General features: G+C 37.7%; 1 protein-coding gene across 1 annotated transcript in view; it reads right to left on the minus strand.

Moving 5' to 3' along the window:
* Positions 1-21,293, minus strand: part of eys (EGF-like photoreceptor maintenance factor) — a 205,464-nt gene that overhangs the window by 63,627 nt on the left and 120,544 nt on the right. Inside the window, exons 38-41 of the mRNA XM_088086235.1 lie at positions 18,657-18,807; positions 17,393-17,505; positions 16,647-16,912; positions 8,133-8,309 (exon numbers count right to left, since the gene is read on the minus strand). Coding sequence (XP_087942361.1) covers positions 8,133-8,309; positions 16,647-16,912; positions 17,393-17,505; positions 18,657-18,807 — 707 coding nt within the window. The remainder of the gene's footprint in view (positions 1-8,132; positions 8,310-16,646; positions 16,913-17,392; positions 17,506-18,656; positions 18,808-21,293) is intronic.

Here is a 21,293-nt window from a genome sequence, read left to right on the forward strand (position 1 = left end):
ACTCAGAGTTAATGAATGCAGCAGCAAAGACAACGAAAACCACTGACACAACTTTCCACTGCAACAATAAGCCCTTGTCTCCTTTTCAAAGCATTTCTTTCCACATGGCGCCATAACTCATTTGTTGACAAATATTATTTACAATAGATGTCAATGTTACCCCATCTTTTATTTTCCTATTTTTCCTCTGTAAGGATATTGTTCCCTGCTGTCCCCATGGCCCTGTTACTCCTGCACCGAGCCTAACAGAGCGTTCGTCCTTTTGTCAGTGCCTGTCACCTGCTCTCTCTCCTGCTCTCTCTCCTGCTCTCTCTCTCCATCTCTCTCTCAACCTCTCCGTATTTTCTCTTCTCGATCTGACAATTGAAGTCCAGGGGGAGACTTACATGTTTGCTTCAGGGAGAGGTGTAAAAAGGGGAGCGGAGAATAAGGAGCAGGTCTGGCGAAGAGATTCTCCGCATCTCAATGCATGTCTTTTGGTTCTCTTCTGATTAACTTTGTCTGTTTGATCTCTGGAGTTTTCTTTTCAGTTCCTATCCTCTGATGTGAAAAAGATGGTGCACTATGAGCTGGGAAGCATTACTAGATAAAAGGCACTGTGCCCTCTATATATGCTTTCTGAACATTCATTTCATGACGAGGTGCACATAGTCTGCTTTTTGGCTTCTGTATTCTGCGGCAGTGAGATATGGTAAATATGGTTATGGAATACAGATATAATAGAGAGTAGATTTAATTAAACTGACCAACCTAAAAGTATGAATATGTTTTCTTATTTACTTAAGTGTTAAAATTCAATCCTGTGATTGAAGTGGGCATCATGTTGTCAAAGCAGTCATTACAATTCAAACTAATCTAGCGACTAAATCTATACGGACTAAGACAAGCAGTGACTTATGATCAGCCGCAGCCAGATAACTGTTGGCAGTGTAGATATGAGGCAACTAATATGTGAAGGTGAAGCGATTTTGCTAGCTTGACATCAAGCACAATCTAATTCACTTGACACATATAATATCTGATGACTAACTTCAGGCATTTTTCCAATGTGATCTTCTTCTAGCCAACTCCACTGAGATGCTCTTCATCTCTCCCTGATGAGTTACATTTTCTTTCCATTTTAAGATGCAAAATAAAAATTTCATATACAGGGAAAATGTCACACTGATTACTTTTTGTTTTTCATAATTCCAAATAAATGCATTATATTAAATATACAAATTAATAGAAGAAATATACAATTAATGTCCATGTCTTTATTATTACAGACCTGAAAAGTTCTTTGTTATTAAGATAAGATAAGATAATTCTTTATTCGTCCCACAGTGGGGAAATTTACATTGTTGCAGCAGCTATGACAGTATAAGTAGCAAAAGAACAAAACAATAGTGAAAAAATAATTACAAAATGAAAATGAAAATTGGATATCAGAATACCAAAGTAATAATAAACTTAGTACAACAACAATAATAATAATAATAACAATAATAATAATAATAATAATAATAAGAATAATAATTCAGTTATTATTGTTGCTGTTTTAGTAATAGTAATAATAACAATAATCATAATCATAATCAACATAATTTCTTTGTTCATAATTCTAAGTTTATAAATGCACGTAAAAAGCCATCTTCAATTAAAGTGTCATTGGGTGAAGAACATGACTGAGAAATATATACCGCAGTATCCTACAGCTGCCTTCTTTTGTTCCTGTAATGTGCTGTTTTTCCAAAAACATCCCAAAACAAGCATTAATTCAAGTATGGGGTAGCGTATGAAAATCTTTGCTTTGCAATTATTCTGCTGCTCTGTTCTCAAACCTATCATTTTATGGTTTCAAGTGTTTCCTGAATAATGTCTCCTAAACTTTCTAAACCAATGAATTTACCACAAATGATCATCAGCCTTGTGCAAACGCACACATGTAACAGGCAGTTTCTCATATTTAAATAAAGAAATGTTCATATTTTTAATTTATATTGCAGATCTCCGACACCTAATTGGGAACATGTCATATCACTTTAATTGGGCACCTGTATCTGACAGGATCTTGTGTTTTTGTCTTAAAATTAATGGCACAGTTACCTATATGTGTTTATGGCCTAGCTGACTGACCTTTCAAGTGCACCAGTCCTATTAGGTTCTGAGAGCTCGCTAATTAATAGCTCCTTAAATACAAAGATTTAAGTCTTTGGTGAAACACTGAGGCACTCAGCAGCCATCATGGGAGGCCAATGTCGGCTCACAGAGAGAAAAGTCAAGCTATTATTACTCCAAGGAATGCAAAACTGTTTTATGATGAAAGTTAAAAATGTATTATCTTTGCACACTATAGCTCAACACTATTTAACCTGGAAACTGGATAGAATTTTTTTCCTGTATTTTAAATCAATTGTTGGAGAAAATATTATATATATTTTTATTTAAAAAAAGAGTTCTCTGTAATTGAACACAGCGTCATTAAGATCATGTTTTACATTTTTGAGAGGGCATTTTAGACTTGGATCTGAGCATACCGCTTCACTGAACGCTGTCAGTTATTAGTTATATCAGTGTTACTCTAAACGAGAGGCCAGGAAACTTTTGACATGGACCCTAAAATCCATTAATAATCAGAATAACAGCCCAATCAGAATGTCTTTGTACCAAGTAAATGCTTAAAGTCATTAAGTCATTGCTAATTACTGCAATGTAAAGCTACTCAAAAGCTAATTGTCTATCTTCTGTGCAGATTTTTTGCATGTGAGGTGTTCAGCCGAAAATTCTGCTGGTCGCAATAGTCTTTTCTTTGTCTCATCAGTAATAAATCAGTGTGAACTGAAGTTAACACTGAGACAAAAAATTGAAATTGTACCGGCTGTTTTATGAGGCAATCAATTTTGGGGGGGGGGGTTTTACTGTTTTCTCAAGAGTGGATTATTCGAGACAAATAAATATCAGTGCAGTGTGAGACAAAAGAGAGCGTTTTAAGATCTTGAATTGGGATCTGGCTGAGACATATATTATTCTCATACTGCTGTTAAATTAAGCTCAGTTAGGAGACATAGACTGGACAAAGAAGAGATCTGTTTTGAATTTTCCTCTTCTCTGGGTTTGTAGGTACAGAAAACACGCTAGGTTACACTTTTGTTACTATTTAATTGTATTAACAGACGGAACCACTTTTTCTCTTTCCATAATATATGCATTGAATGAATTTAATTTTTCTTAATTAGGTTGGAAAGAAAAACTACTTCTTCTGTTATACTTTGGCAGATGGAACCACTTTACCCACATCAAAAAGAAGTCATATTTTTATACTTTGGGGCATGTAAACGCACATCTTATTGTCTCAATTTATTTAGCTAAGTTGGAATCTCTAATCAGAATAATTTCTATCAAACTGAAGAAATACTGTCCATGTAACTGCAGCAAATGTCACATACAAGAGGTTAATCTAGGTTACACCAACAAGATGAATGTTGTGATGTCTGTGCCCGCTTTGTGGAGGATAAATCACCTGTGATCACCACACAATGCACGGTTGTTACACTTTCTGTTGGACTTGCACCTGACTTTCTGTGGGGACACCGATAGCCCCACAAGATCAGGTTGGCTGCAGTTTTTAGAGCGAGGAGCTGCAAATACGGTCCACCGAGACACACAGTTGCATGTTTTTTCAAGTCTTTAGAGGACCTGCAGCTCAAGGCATTCACCCAAAAGATTGCTGGTGCTGGTTAATATATCCTACATACTATGAACAGATGTATAATACACACAAAGCTGGATAAATGGAACAGAGTTCTCATGGCTCAGCGCTCATGCCATAAAAAAACACAGACTCCTTTCCTCCCAAAACAATGCTCTATTGTTAAGAGGGTCTACTCAGTGGCTGTCGGGCCTACCTATCCAAATCTCCTTCTGTAACAAAGAGAGTGTGTATGTGTGTGTGCAGGTGTGGGAACAAAAGAGCAGGCAGAAGGGAGATGTACAACATAGAGCTTGGGGCTGATGTAAGGGGTCAGCCCAATCCACGCTCTCCACGTGGCCAACCAGCTCTCGCCTTCTTATGAGGACTCCTTTGTTCGCTTCTAGGTTATAGCTCAGATCATCGCCAGCAAAACAACAAAACAGACGGCTCAAAGCTGTCCATTAAAGCCAAGGCTATTTGTTGTCTTTCACCAGAGTATGGGATACTTCACTTCTCTTCTACCGTTTTTTTCACAACATTTTGGTTGTAGTTGAAAGCACTTTTTTTTTTAAAAAAAAAAGGATGTTATGAATGTCCTTAACTAAATAAGCGGACTCGATGAATCTTAAGTGGCAGTCAGGAAAAGAAACTGGTCAAATTCTCTCAAGATTGAAACAAAAATTGAGCCTCAGAGCTTCCTTGCCTCTTCTCCGTAGCCTCGGAAACACAGAATTCATCTTTGTGTCGCACAATTACCTGCAATAGCAATAGATGACTCATGGTGCTGGTGTCCCTAGGTGACTTCCTTTTGTCAGTCCGGTTAGTTTAATTATTAACATTTTGGACTGGTCAGAACAAACACCTCAGGCAGTGTTTTCTTTAAGCTTTAATCCACTCTTTTGCTCATCTTTTGTGTAATCGTCTTCTACATTGTCAACATGTTACTGAACCTCATCAATTCCGATCTCAGTCAGTGTTTTCTTGTTTTTTTCTTGCCTTTTCCTGTTGCCAAACATCCTGCTGGCTACTCAGAAGCAGCATTATATTTTCAGTATAATCACAGGCTGGTGAATAAAGCACAGACTGACAGAACAGAAGAGGTCGAGCTCTATAATATACTGATAAGAAGCATGACAACACTCAATCCATTGGCTAACAGTCTGACTTAGCCTCTAGAGTAAACAGCCAATGTTTCAGGGGGTCCTGTGAGGGAAGCGGATTTCCGGGGTAAGAGATTTTGAAACCAAGACTTCCACTTCCATGTGCCGGTTATTGTTCACACAATTTTGGAACCCACTGGCTATCAATCTAATGATGATTTAGCCACTGAGTAATCTTTACTAGAGCTCTGATTTTCTGCCTGAAACCAACTGGGCCCGACCTGACCTGATCCGACCTGCTGGATTCAGGCTGGGCCGGGCTGTAATTTCTCGCTATTACCTCAGGCTTGAATCGAGTCGAATCGAGTCGGGTTCTCGCCGTTTGAACTTGTATTTATTTTTTCATAAAACTGTCGTGAAACCTCTCGTGCCTAATTGGCCCTTTGGCAGGAGATTTAGAAGGTAGAGGGTAGATTTATTAGTCATTTTTATAGAAAGGAGTTATAGAATGAGTTGATTAAAATCAGCAGCTACTATGAAGATTACATCTGGTTGCTTGGACATGTTGCTGCTGGTGGCATCATTCAGTTCATGCTGTGCATGTTTTGAATTTGAATCAGTCTTGTGTCCTTATGGCTACCAACAAGGCCCATCTATCCAGTGCAATAGCTTGGGTTCACCATGTCTTTGTGAAGATGTGCGCAGAGCAGTCTCTGATTTACCATTGCTGAGTAAGCCTCAATCACACCTCATCCACATCTCATCTACTTTTTTCTCCTACAACCGGACATTAGCCAGAAGAAGGCTTGGTAGGGGAACAGCTCTCGGTCCAAGTTGGGTCAACCTTGCCCTGATGCTGGTTATCCTCCTTCTCTTCAATATATAGTAAAAACGTAGCAAAGATTTTGAGGAGCTCCAGGCTGCTGCATCTACATGCGTGGCCATCGTCATAGCTAGACCATCATGGACTGAATCAAGAGGGAAGGAGAGAAAAAGAGGAGGCAGATAGAGGGAGAGTGCGCATGACAGAGTGATGGAAAACGAGAGAAAGAAAAAGAGAAAAAGAAAGGGGGGCTGCAAGGCGATTTGGTTGGAAGTGTTTGCTTCGGCCTCTCCAGCATTGAGAGAGATGTGCGTAATATGCAGCAGTGAGCAGTAATTATCATCTGCGAGCTGCATCGCCATGGATTGCTGCGCATAATAGACGCACCAAGGGGGGCAGCCTGCTTTGCCAAATGTGTCACGCATGAATTGACAGACAACTAACAGAAGAAAGAGATGGAGAAGTGGTGCGAGGAAACACGCCAGCCCTTAGCTTGTAATACATCTTTTAATGCGAAGATTTTTTTTAATAATATATAAAATGTAATGTAATGCAGGCCCAATTTTTAATACAAATTTTGAGTATTTAACCTGGCTCGGGCCCAAAACTGTTGCTGTCGGTCAGGCTCAGGTTGGGCTTGGACAGAAACTGTGCAGGTTATAGGTCCGGCCTGGATTTTTCTTCATATAAATGCAGATAAATGTAAAAAATTAAGCTACTACAATGTTAAATTGTCAGACAGACAGTCAACCTGTTCCAAATTGAATTTTGCCCAAAGTTTTACGCTTCTCAACACAGACAACACTGTTTAGCTGTATAAACTGTATGCCTGTTCAAACGTGATTGGTCAATATTACTCAGACTACAAACAAAAAACCATAACGCTTCGGATACTGAATCTTTTCCTGTTGCCTCCTGAGTCTGCATTCATACGCAGACATGATCAGCATTGCATGAACTAGAGGGGAAGTTTTTCAGGCAAGAAAATGCCAGTTATTTATAAAATGTCTAGACAGAGTCGACTAGCCTTTTTCTTTTTAGGGGCTGACATCACAACTATAATAACATTTTTCTTTTGTGAGTTAAGTCTACTGTAGCTGCACTGAATCTGTTTCGCCCACAGTTTATTGAATGGACATCCTCATGACATTTATCCACAGAAAACGATTATATAAAATAGTTTGACGTTTCTGAAGATGTGCTTATTTATTTTCTTGCCAAGAGTTAGATGAGAACATTGACATCACTTTTGTGTCTGTACAGTAAATATATACTGTAGGTCCAGCCAGCAATAAAGACTGTAAAACAGGTGCAGTTCCTTTGTGGAGTCTTGTACAGTTGTCAGGCAACTTGAAGAAATCACTGCACCTGGCCAAGAAATACTCCAGAACATAACCCCATTGATGTGTTGTCTTCACACTTTGGTTTTTGTGTGGATTAAAAGAATGCGATATAACATGTTAAAGGTTCACTGTGCGGGATTTAGGGGCATTTATCGGCAGAAATGGTAGATAATATTCATAACTATATTTTTACAAGTTTATAATCTCTTGAAAATAGGACTTTGTGTTTTTGACACCTTAGAATGAGCTGTTTATATCTATATGTGGAGTGGCCCTCTCCCATGGAGTACGCCATGATATTTCTGCGGTAGCCCAGAAAGGCAAAAAACGAACACTGACTCTATTAGCGTTTTCACGTTGGCCACCATACTCCCATTTGCTTGGCTCACAGGGGAAGTTAGAGTTCTGTAACCTTTAAATTCTACACACTAAATATTAAATTATTGAGTGTTACAGGTGCAGGTAAGTGGATTTTGTTACCTTTGGACAGAGCCAGGCTGACTGTGTATGCTATGGTTTAATAACCATCTCCTGGCATCTCCTGGCTCTTACTTCTAAATCTAACTCTTTGGAAGAAAATGAGTGGTGTAATTCCCAAAATGTTGATGTTGAAATGGTGACCTTTAGTGGCTGGTGTTGGATTAGAGACTTTTCCCAGTTTGTGCATATTTACGGTAATACCTGATTTACTAATAATAATCTTATTAAAGGTACTATTGATTTTGCCAGCTAAGATTTTTATAGCCTAATAAATATTTTGCACATTTATGTCCTCCAGAGAGGATTTAGATTAGTCTTGTTTAGTTTGGACTGAGAGTTAGGGTTTGGGTGCAACAGCTTTTACAGTATCACCTATTATATATTTATAGTATGGCAGATACACATCAAAATGTACATATATCCTTCATACACAGCACAGCAAAAACATATTATATAGCATCATCACTTAAAGCACGAAGACAAAGGGCTTTTCATTGCTATAAAGATAATCCTTGATACATGTAAGGAAATAGCTGTATGAATGAGTTCAAGACCTTCATCTGCCCCCAAGGGGCACTTGGTTTTGCCGCAGTAGCAAAACACAAAATGGACATATTAATACAGATGTGCATATTTTCCAGTCTTTATCTAAACTTTCTTTCACAGCACTGAAGGGATTTCAAATGTGTGCAATAAAAAGAGAGTGTACTCACTGTAGAGGATGGTGCCCTGTGCAGATCTTGTTTTCATTGTCAAATAGAGAATAACAGTGGTGTCCTTGACAGTAGCAGAGAGATTATTACTGGCACCAGAAGGCTGGAGAAGGGATGAAAGGGGCTGCAGCTCCAAATAAGATGTGCCATCGAATGAAGGGATATACACTGTGGTATCTAAAAAGAAAAAAAATATATACAAATTGATAACATGCATTTAAACACAGTACGCAGAATCATAAAATTCCTTGGAAAACATGTTTGTGCTTGAAAATATAACAGAGTTATGACTAAATCTAAATGAAGAATGACATATTTAGTAAAAGCAATGCCCTAAAGTGGTTTTCCTAGTCAACAGAGCAGCAAGAAATGGCTGGTGTGTGCCTCAGCAGCACTGATAGCCTTCCTGTGAGCAGAATCAGCAGGGCCCTGTCAGGACTATGTGCTAGTGTGTTATTTCCCACTGGATGAAAGAGGGGTATGACTTTAAGGAGAGCTGGAGGAGGTGCCCGCTCAGGTCATCAACTCCACAAGCCAGTGATGATCTGCTGGCTTTTACACAAAGGACACTGTCCACCTGGTGGATAGCTCGCTGTTCAGGTGCATGACAGTCGATTCAAAATAGGCCACCCCGGCCTCGGCTCGGGGGATTCTACCGTCAGAGTCCAGCTCTCAAGGAAAAGTGCAAATTATCCTCCGATGAGAACCCATAATACACAGGATGTGTAGGTCTACAAAAACTACTATTATTGTAAGTGAAATATGAATATCCTCTCATGACTCCTGGGTTAACTTTTTTTGGTTCTTTGATGTCGGTTCAAATGGATTTTTACAGCAGACCTGAGAATGACTGACAGCATTTAGAACTGAAAGTTAAAGATAAGCGACATAAAGAACATTGAGAAATTTAATAGAGATATAACACTAAGCAGGTGGTCTTTAAGTTGGAAGTTTCCATGATTGTGAAGATCATGAAAATATATATATATATATATATATATATATATATATATATATATATATATATATATATATATATGAAACACACCAGCCATATATATATATATGAAAATGAAAGTCAGTGAGGTGTCATGACCGCCCTCTCAGTGCTGTCGGTACGGTTAAGGAGAGTTGTAATTTTTGTTAGAATTTTTGATCAAGATATTGTAAGGTAATATTGGACAGTCAGAAAAGAGAGGACTAAGTGGCTGCTGCGCTTCTCTGTAATTTACTGTTGAGCTACTTGATCTGTGAGTCAGACATAACTGGTGGACAGGTGTGCAATGGGTTTATTCATGGCAACAGGGCAACCCTGTTCTTTAGAAATTATGTATGTATATTTCTAAATTGTTTTCATATTAATATTGTGGTGACAACATAATCCCTGCCTGGATTATGTTCAAAGACAAAGTTCCTTTTAGTGAATCAGAATCATGTTTTTTTGCCAAGTACATTTATATATACAAGGAATTTGACTTCCTTCAAGGAATTGGTGTTTTGGTGCAAAACAATTAACATACAGGAAGAATAAAACTATTGAATTTAAATAGTATAAGACATAACATAAAAATACAGAAGCAATTTAAAATCATAAATGAAAAAATAGAAAAGAAAGAACACAAAATGTATGTACAAAAGAGGCAATGGAGGAATAGTACAGATGATGATGATATTAGTGTACTGTGCTAAAGTTGCAGGGAAGTGTGCTTAGGTTGAGGCATCATGAGCACTTTGGGTGAGGTACAGTAAGGGAACATTGTGTTTTGTTTAGATTTACTAAAAAAAAGTGCTTTGGGTATTTCATGATTGCCTATTCTGTCAGAACAAATAAAATATTTTCAGTCAACATTTTGCTGATATGTTCAGTATCAACATTTTTGTAACTTGTCAGGTACGTTTACAACATTTCCTAATTATGCTACTAGGAAACGTACTTTGAGCGGCATTATGTTTTCATCAAATTGGCTGTTTCAAATTAGTTGTATATAAACGTATTTCAAGGACATAATGCATTTAATGAGTGCCATTTATGTCAACAACCTATTCGGAAAAAGGCGTTACCTAGACTGTGAAAAGGAGCTGAGTAAAATGGTGAGTGAAAATATCAGCAAGGTGAATTTCAGGGTTTGACAGGGACTTCTCAATGACCTGGGGACCACTTAGATGCAGACTTGGTCCAGTTTAATGATCATCCACCAGACCAACACACAAGAAGAGTTTTGGCTGTACCATTTCGCAAATGGTTATAATCCGTTTATCTTTGCCTCTGTGAACACCGCTTTTTGACTCCTGCTCTCTTCTGGACCAATCAAAGTGGATGACTCTCCAGAGTTGCGCAAAGAGTTAAATGGAGCAGACATGAAAGCCAATACTTCAAATTACAAAGAAAAAATAAAAACTGCTTTTCTCTTGTTGTGGAAGGAATGGTTTCCTTGGGCTGAAAAAAAATGAATCAATCCAGTAATGTTTGTTGGCAATTTCTGAGCAAGGCAGATTGAGCTGGCTCATTTTTAAAGGCACCAGCAATTACAGCAAACACACACTAGATACCCACAAAAAGAGCTGGCAGCACCTAAGCATTGTGTTGGCAAAGCAGGAAGCCGACAACCCCTCATCAGGTCCCATTAATGTCAAACACAAAACAGAAAATGCTCACCACCCTAAAAAAGTCTTTTCTGATTGCTCTTTATGAAAATATTTTTTATTTCTCCCCCAGAACATTTACAGGAATCTGTCTGGTCCTGATCTAGGAAAACATTACCTGCATCAAGGGCCAATTTATATTTCATTTTATAATTTAATTTTTGTAAAAAACTACACAAATCAAATTGAATCGGAGTCAATTAAGTACCTCCTGTTGTCATTTTGCTGTTGAGTATAAAATGTATTCAGATTGTATAAAGGGAATATGGGTTATTAGTGGGGTTGGATTACATTGGCAAAATATCAAAAAGAAAATTCTGAAGCAATTAATTTGACAAAGGCAGGTTTTCAAATAGTTTACACCTAAATATAGCGGCACTTTAAATGAGAAAAGAGCAAACAGTCTTATTTGGATTGATGTCGTGGTTAGGTAAAAGTTGCTGAAAAGACATAAATGGGACAAAACTGTGCTCTCAACTTTCATTTTATTATTCCTCTCTGGCCAACAACCTACATCACAGCTTCAAATATATGAAAAGTAAGGACATAAGGTAATGAGCCATAAAAGGAGGTCATGATCAATACAGACCAAGTCTGAATAATTTCCTGCCTCACTGGTTTCTTCTTTTTTTCCTTACTTTCATACCTTGCAGCCATTTACTCTGTAACTAATTTTTGTGATCACTTAGCTTTCAATTGAATGCTTACATACTTGACAGAATGTCTTTGGCAAGGTCTACGACCCACTGTGTCTTCTTTGGAGAGACAATTTATCATAGCTTAAAACTCTGACATGCCCAGATGAACTGACTTTATCTTGACAAAACCTGTCTTATGGTTGGCTACTTGACATCAAATACTCACTCAACCACCAGGCACTGGCCTGGATTACGGTGCACCCCACCAGAGGTGCAGCCCCAGGGTCTAAACATGAGAGAGAGCTTCACAGCTCACATACGTCAAGCTTCTTATTTACAGGCTGCACATAAAATACCAAGTATATCTGACTGAGAAGTAAGTTTGAAAGCTGCTTTGGATTGACAGTCTTCATGTGATAAAAAGAAAAGAAATTTATTGTAGCAATTTAGCTGATTTTGTGATAAATTATATGTATGTACGCATTTTAAGAAAAGCATGTAAATATATTTACAGTATGACCCCTGATATTTTCACTACAAAGGCGAGTTTAAATCTTTACTGTGCATGAAATGTTAATATAGATACTAATCCCTGTTGTAGTCTTAATCCAGCACTGAATAGTGAATATGGGATCCACTATTCACATTTACAGTAAGTAGGAAGTGGTAAAGACAGCGTTGAGATCTTTTACTACTACAATGTAAAAGTACTCTGTTACATGTATGGTAAGTGTCTTGCTTTCCAAATTTTACTTAAAGTGGCTATAATTCATATTTCTAAATGTTAAATGAAAATGTGAAACAGGTGACAATGTGAAAGAGGTCGCTCATAGTGATGAACCTACAGATGATTATCAACTCATGAGCTCATTGTTCAGCTGACTGGAACAGCAACTGCAACATTCAGCAGTTAACTGGTGAACACCAGCCTGCAGGAACAGTGCCACGCTTTAAAAGCAAATTTGACATGTGGCCAAACAGTGAAATTACAACTCCCGGGTCCATGATGTGACACTATGGGTTCCAAAAAGACTTTTTCCAATAGTGAAAGAGACATCTGGAAAGCAGCAGATAGATTTTTTTGAATGCCACAACTTGTGTTAATTGATTCATATCAATATCACAATTTAACCCAGAAAAAGGGGTCCGATACCATTTTTGAAGTCTGAAGAACTGCATGATTCAATTGTTTTCTAGTAAAGTTTAAATTGTAAATTAGACAGCTCGGCCAGCGGAAGTCGGGTGCGCTTGCTTTATGGGGTCCATGATGCAGAAGATCTAATATTATACTCTGAAGCTGAGCTTGATCAGTATCAAGATATTAAAGTGTGATGGAATATTTAGGAATCCTGAGGGTATGATTTTCAGACTACAAGTATTAGGGATAATATTAGAGAAAAGGTTATATAAGAAAAATGCAATGAAAAATGTCCATGGGTGAACATAGTGGTGCACTTAGTTGCTAGGCCCAGTTAACATTGAACTTACATAGGCTTGGTGGCCAGTTGATCTGAATGCAAGTCTGAGTAAAAAAAAACAAAAAAAAAAAACAAATGTAGTTGTAAATGGACTCATGATGCACAATGTCCCCAAATATTATTACTGCTATATAAGTATAGCAGTAAGTTTTGTATAAAAAACATAAATCTCCAAAGTAGCTACAGTTGACATTTTCTAGGAGTTAAAGTACAATATTTACATACAAGATGTAGCAGAGCAGAAGCATATGGTAGCATAAACGAAAATGATTACTAAACATTTAACTACATGTTCACCGACACATTTATAGACCTTCTCAATGCTATACTGAGTTGCTAGGGAAACAGCTTTGGCTCTTGATTATTTCCTGTCAGCTGCTGCATTAACAAACGTCTATGTTGACATGTTAGATGTGATTTATAATTATACACATACGCTTGCCCCATAAGCCTATATGTTCCTCTTCAACATTAATTACATCAGCAGCATATAAGTATTTCTTGAACAATAATATAAGAGGATGTAGAGACCCGTGTGCATCCGCAGTTTCTCTTAGATATACACTGTATGACATGTCAGCATTTCATCTGGGACACAAACAAGTCCACATCATTAGTCACTGGGTAGGATGACGCATCTATAATTAACTGGTAGCGGGGGCTTTATTCTTCTCTTACGTCTATTCTTAATTCAATAAGATGTGAGGACAAGGTTGTCACCACGCAAAGTTGCTTGAGCAACACACATTCACAGACTTTGTCAGCATGTAAACAGCCCCTGGACTCCGTCTGCCTGCTATCAGAACTAGTGTTGCAAAGCACATCACTGGATGAGTGCTCACATGAGATTGCACTCTGTTAACCTGAGAGACTGAACTGCTTTTGAAGAGGAAAAAAATTCCTCAAACTCAGCAGAAATTACTCTGAAAGGCCATTGCTGGTATTTAAAGGAAAAGTTTATGGGTGTGAGGAGTTGAAGGATAAGCAGGAACTTACTTTATGGTCAGGGAAGGAAAAGGCTGATGGGAAGACCCATAACTTTGATTTTTTTAAAACTACAAAATTGTAAGAATGTAGCATCTGATTTATTTTACAGGTATGGTGGTGGGAATTTACCAGTGATGCATGGATATGGTAGAGCAGAGTGCATGTGGACAGTATTACAGTAAGTGAACATGAAAAGGCAAAAAGCCAAATGGGGCACAGGACAAAAACAAAAAAAAGGCAACATCTGCATACACTGTGTTCTCCTATTGTTTATTATATATTATTATTTTTGTTTGTTAGCTACATTGTTCATTTGTGTTGATTTCCCATTACCTTTTGATCTTTTTAGTAATACATACACTAAAAAAGATGAAAATTATTAAATATAAATAAAGTATTATTATTATTTGTAGCCTGGGAAGCTTGGCTGCGGCCCCGAATGTGCCAGATCCGGCATTTAAAATTACTCTATATATTGTATTGGTATCATCACATAGACAGGTTATAATGCATCTTCAGTCTACCAGGGTAATTTCCAATTAGTAAGGTCAGCCTTAAATTCACACATTGTCACATGGGCAACATGTCCACGCAGATGGTTTATGTGCTGCTGTCATATGTGATGATATTTTGGAGCACACTTGGGATCACTGTCCTCTGATCCTGAAAGGTATAATGGTGAGCAATAAATGAATGAATAAATGAGTGAATGAATCAATGAATGACTCACGTCCTTTATTCTCTACTGGCTGTTTAGAAGTTGGCCAAAGCATCTTTAATTATTGGCTTTGTAAAGCAGCATCTCTGTTATGGAAGCAGCACGAAGCTGTCTCCCACGGGAAACACAAATGAGAGTGAAGTCCTAAAAATAGCATCATTTTTGTTACAGTGCCCGGAGAGACAAATAACATTTCAGTAGATTACTTAAACACCTGTAAATTAGCATTTTTAGAACACATAGCAGAGGTGTCAGATAAGGGTGTCAGGTACACACAGGCTGCTAAAGCCATGTTAATGACTGTTAATGTTATAGCTTTGAGCGGCATTCTGTCATGTTTTCATGTATATACAGGATTATGTTATCAGCCTTAATCATGTTCAGGGGTCATGAGGGAGAAGATCAATCTAGTTTTCATTGTTGAAACTCTCTAAAATACTAATAAGAATGTCCATCTTTTAACATATCCCCAGGCTTGAGATGTACAGCACATAGGGCATTTGGTGGCTTCTGAAAAGCTCATTTAAACCCCATGACTGCCAGTATTGTTAGTGGAATGCTCTATGAGGTGGAGAAACAGAAAAAGCTTTTTGCTCTTGCATGTATATAGTCTACAATAGTAACAGTGGCAAATTACTACTTGAATTTAAGAGTTATTTCGAAACTATTAATCTCATTTCATAATTTCAGAACTGGTAACGTTACTGTGAACTTTGGTTAGCTTCTTGTAAAAGTTTCCACACTGTGGGTAAATACTACGTAGCAGATGTGGTAGTTGTTTTGTCATCTTAACATGTTAAACACAGGTTAAATAAACTCTGAACTATACTCTGAACTATAACCCAGAAAACTAGTGTTCACGTCCCAAAGTCAACACTGAAGTGGACATGGGTTCAACTCTAATCTATGGCCCTTTGCTGCATGTCCTCCACTTTCTACACCCATTTCACACTTAATCTGTCCTATACATAATAAAGGAAAAAGCCAAAAATAATAATCTTAAAAAAAATCGATAGTGTTTTTGAAAATTGATACAGTATAACAAATCATGACATCACGATACTTAAGTTGATCATTTTTTTCTTTACAACCCTATTCCTAAAACGTTTTGGTTTTGAAAAGCTACATAAAGAAGCCAACCTCCAAACTCATTAGATACAAAGTATTGCTTTTACTTAAGCCACACATACACATCTTCAGAGATTCTTTTTTCTCCACATACCAGCTGATTTATCGTGTATAATTAACTGTTAACATACTGTATCATCTCCACTAGTAGTACCTTTCGAATTTATGAGGATTAGTCATGTACTCTAGATAAGAGTGCAGGGGAAGGAACATGGCTATCACGACACATCATTTGAAATACAGTTGCGAGCAGCTTGGCTTGCCTTAAAAAGCACACACACAATTAATGTACAACTCTAATGTTACCGCTGTCGTCACTGACAGAGAACGACTCCAACAGCAAAATACAGGCTGCTGTTTTCTCCGCTGTCAAAGCATATCATGCACAGCAACAGAGGTAGAAAAGGAAGGCAGCAGCTACATCACGAGCGCACTCAGAAGAAATCGCAAAGGGAAAAACTCCTTAGTATGTGTGCCTGGTGCTGCTGTCTCCTTAGTATTAGTGTCGGAGCAGTTGGTACAAAATAAATATTTTTGGTGGGGACAAGGGTGAGAGCTTTGGCTGAATGTTGAGCAAGTGCTGCAAGGTCGTGTTCTCATTCTCAATGAGCGTTGGAGGTGAACATGGACACACCGCACTGGTTGAAGCTGCTTGTATGGATCTTTCATTTCATTAATCATATCCTGAATAATTCACATCGCTCAAAATCCCTAATGCAGCTGACTCTATTCTCCCTCATAGTAAAAACCTATTAGCCAAAGAGGCTCAGCATATATTAACCAACATAATTTGTTGGCTGGCTCTTCATGATATGACTATGGAGGTCACAGTGCAGTAGGTTTTTAACCATTTTACTGCATGTGTGTGTATCATGTATAAAAACTGTAAAAGACCGTTAGCTAAAAACCTGCTCAAGCTTACCTTTCTCACAAAAAGTTCCAGTAAAATGAAGCGGGCAGTGACAGGAAGGCAGAGCTCCAGCAGGCAGCAGTTGCTGATGACATGTTCCACCGTTGCGGCAAAAACCGTCACGGCAAACTTGACGTTCATGCAGAGGATGTTTTGGTGTTTGCGTGGGAGCTGCCATTGTTGTTGTTGTTGTTGTGTTCACTGTGTCAGGGGGGGTTGATAGAGTTGTCAGACTTGAAGAACTTGTTGTGGGGGCTTCTGTGGCATACAAAGCATCTCTGTGAAATTGGGCAAAAGTTTTAGTGGTGTGAGTGTGCAAAAATGCAATTTAGCATTAGAATCATTTGCTTTTAAGACTGCAGATATAAAGAAGATACCCATGCAGATATTTTAACTGTTAAATGAGAGGTTAATGTAAAGTGCAGTCATTTACCATGTAGGCAGATTTTTGACCACAATCCCAGGCAGAGAGGGAAACTTAAGTGTTATTTATCACAATAAGTAGTCAGTTTTTCCCCACTTTATCTGATAAAGCAAAACGTGACTGCTAGTGCTTGTGTTACACTTAATTATCTAACTATCAAAATGTTAACGCACAAGTGTAGTAATGTGTTGGACTGATCTTTTTCTTGTGTGAGCCAGGAAAACTAAAAACCATGTTTTACTGAGAAAAAAACCCAAAACAACAACAACAAATGCCCAATAAAAATTAAATCACAAGAAAAGATGAAGCCATTAATTTTGTTAAAGGACTCTACCTGCATCGGTCTGTGTTGCTGCCAGCGATGGCGTCAGATGTGTAAAAGCTTCTCAGTTTATTAATTTCAATTACTTCAATGCAGCCAGTATAGTTGTGGAAAGGTTTCACTCTCTAAGGGAAAACAAACAAACAATATTTTATTTAGACAATCAGGGGCATCAGGGTGAAGGTGGCATCTTGTGAAAGTAGACAACCTAAGGTATCCGTTGGTACCAACCATGTCAGCACAAACACACTCCAAAATTAGGCTAAATGTTGGTGAGTGAATAACTGACATGGTCATTTTCAAGAACTAACAATCACCTAAGAGCTACACAAATATAACACAATAAAACAGGATAGTTAACTGTGCCACTATAAGTCAGTGCACATCAGATAATTTATAATTTTAACTGTAAAAACAAAGTATATTGGTATGTGATTCCTTAACTCTCATATTAACCCTTTGAAACCTGCTAAAATTAGATTGACTTCTTTTACAAACATGGGAGGAATGTGATGAGCAGGTTAACAAGAAATGACCCCAAAATTTGCAAGAAATTAGTAAAAAGTTTCAAGAATATCCCTGAAAATGAGCAGAAAAAAAAAGAAAAAAGAAATCAAACAAGGAAATGACTTGAAAAAAGTGCTAAAAATAAAAATAATAATATATAAATAATAATATTTTCTAACATATTTCAAATATGTAATTCTAATGAGCATTAATACAGTTTGTGAATATTTATTTTTACAATTAAAAAAAAATCTAATTTCCTTTCTCGCTTTCTAATTTTCAGGTTGTTTTTACATCACCTTCAACCAATTTCTTGTAATTTGTTCATTGCCATTTTCCCCATGCTTCTGAAGAGAACTAAACCTATTTGCTCAGGTTTCATACTTGTGAATGGCATCTCAACAAAAAATAAACAAACAAGCAAACAAAAAAAAAAAAACTGATGTCGATCCAGGTTTCTAAGGGCTAACTTAGTTTTTAACTAGCCTGTATACTTTTACAACATAATCAAATTCCTGAAACAGGGCTAAGGCTTTTGGTTTTAATGTGCCACCCCAAGTTTTTTATTGGTCCCATCTGGCCATCCCTCTGAAAAATTTCTGGGGGTGCCCCTGTAGACAACTGATTGTTTTTAGCAGCTCTTTCCCACCTTTTATAGTTTTCATTATAGTGCAATTTTAGTGATATATTATATATGTATATTCCTATTACTTTGTTTGATGTATGTCTTTCAGAAATATGGTATCAGTAGGAAAACACACTGTCTTACCTGACTGGGTAAATATCGTTGTGGGAGACCGCCTGTGAAGACGTGGTTTGTTCTCTGTATCATGTGTCCCAACCAGTAATTACTTGCTGTGCTTTTGATTTTCTCATGACCAGAAAGAGTTAGCTCTGCCTCACATGGGGTCAGGTGCTGTCTATAAAAAAGTAGAAACACTTCATGTCAAACATACAGCAAGCACAAGTACATCAGTCATTGAACTAAATTAAACATTTTGAATCTGTGATTTGGTGCTAAGAGAAGAGGTACGAAGTCTTTCAGTTATCATTTTCACATATCCATGTCTCTGTTCTCTCTTTTTAGAAACTTGTAAGAAACATTACAAATATCTAAAGAATGTCTGTGTACTGTATCCATACAAGTTCCCACAAAGGAAGGCACTATTCTGGCCTTGATAACAAAAGAACTGAATGTCTTTCAAGAAAAGTTTTTGCTGACATTACGACCTGTCTGACACCAAAAATACAAAAAAAAAATCTCATGAAAGACCTTGATAATAAGAGAAACATTTTCTAAGTCTTTACGAAAAGATTTTTAAAACTTTCAGAAAAGGACAAATGCCTCTGAGATTAATTGATACAAAAGAAAGTGGAAGCTTTTTCTTGCAGATAATATGAAATTACTGACTTCATGTGTTTTTAAAAAAATCCTGTAAGTCATTTGGCAAGATTGAAATGCTGAATGCTAACATGAAATACTGTGGTCAATGCATGCTGACCTCCATATTGTTTTCTCTATACGCCTCCACGCAACTATTTTGGACCCACCCCACAGCCATTCATAGATTTCAGAAACCAATTCTCCACTCTGAAACAACAGGGGAGAGCAGATAATTACCTAAGTGCAGATTCTGGACTAACCATCTGCAGCTCGAGGGTACTCGGGCCACGCATGCACAGTCTCCTCTCCAGTGTCTCCTGATACCCCTCATTCCCACAGTGGAAGTTAGAAGGTCCACAAAGCAATCTAGTCTGATTTGTTAAGCCTGTACTTTGCAGGCTGTTGCATATCCTGGCTAAACACTCGGGGCTCTAACTCCGAGCTGCATAAGTCCTTCCTCTAGAGCCAGCGTGGAGAAGCGGTTAATTTAGAAGCAGTCTGCCAGAGCGGCCTGGCCAGCAGCCAGAGGGCACTGTGCTCACTGTCCTTGAGAAGTCAGCCCCACTGGGTTTCTATTTAACATATTGAAAAGCGTCTTTGACGGGAAGATATATTAAAAGTCTATAATGAGTTAGGCGGTGACGTTGAGGATGGCCATGGCGTCGTAGCTCTGGGTCAAAGCAGACAAAGATGAACGGACTCGGCCGTCAGACAATTACAAAGAATTTGCTTTGTGACACCAGGAACCATTTTTCCACACTCCCAACCCTCTAGTTATGACAGCTCTCTTTCTTGCTATGTCTCCAAGGGGTTGGTACAGAACATTATGATTGATTCATACCGCTGTTGTATTTTTATTGCAGGAAAAAAAAAAAAACAAAAAAAAAAAAAACAGGGGGGGGGCAATGCAGCCCCGTACACCTGATAGGCCTTTCTAGCTGCACTTGCATATTTAGGGCAGTGCAGCCTTCTGCCAAGAAACTTGAGGCAACCTTCCCACTCAGCTTTGTTTCCACAGGAGATGATTTGCTCACCTTTGGCACAGTATGCTCATAATCACCTTCACAGGCTTGTTACCTTTTATCTGTTTTCACCTCTTTTAAAAATTAATCTTCAGAAAACCTTTTTTCTCATTTATTTTTAGACCAGTCTAACAAAGTACATTAATTTCCAACTTACCTTTGTTATCCTAACAAGATTGCAATGATCATACATATAATAATTTGTCTGTAGTCTATTTACTAAAATAGCACCAGAACATACAGGAAATATGTATACAGTATTAAACATGCAATTATTTCAGAATAGAATTACTCTGACAGGCTAAAGTTGCAAGTATTTAGTGTGACCTCCCTTTCTACTAAACATGTCTTCTTCTTCTCTTGGGCAGACAATATGAGATTTACGATACTAATCATCTGCTGTATTTAGACTGGGCTGCATTCAAAACCTGTCTAATGCTCAATATTGATTGTTGAGCTACCTTTTGATGTGGTTGTATGATTTCATGTTTCACACTAAAGCCATTTTTCTGAATTTTGTGTGTGTGTGTGATTTAATGCATTGTACAGGTTCTCTGTATTCTTTGTGTAATGTACTGTAGAACTATGCTTTTCATATAATTACCACCAAAAAAGATGAAATAGCTTCTTTGTAACACTGTCTATATGCTCCCCTCAAATGCAAAGTAAACTGATTTGATATGAGTGGAGCACTTTGTCTCAGCCTCCAGCTCATACATAATAAACTTTGTGTCTCGAAACTGAACCACAATCTTTCTCGTGTCAGAATATAATGGAGAGGGCTGGCAGCGAGCTTGCACATAGGCTTAGGAACAATATAACTAAAGAGGCCACAGCCTCACTTTAAATCATTTAAACATTGATTTTGTGCTCGGCTCTTGCTTGTTAATCTTTTCGTAATGAAAAACTGCAAATGAAGACTTTAGAACAGCCAATAAAACATGGTCAGTGATCACTAATGCATTTTAATAGGCACATTCTGACGTTTGCTTTAGTTCTT

The sequence above is a fragment of the Plectropomus leopardus genome, chromosome 13 (genome assembly GCF_026936395.1).
Source record: "Plectropomus leopardus strain MGB_pleo_1.0 chromosome 13, ASM2693639v1, whole genome shotgun sequence".
NCBI lineage: Eukaryota > Metazoa > Chordata > Actinopteri > Perciformes > Serranidae > Plectropomus > Plectropomus leopardus.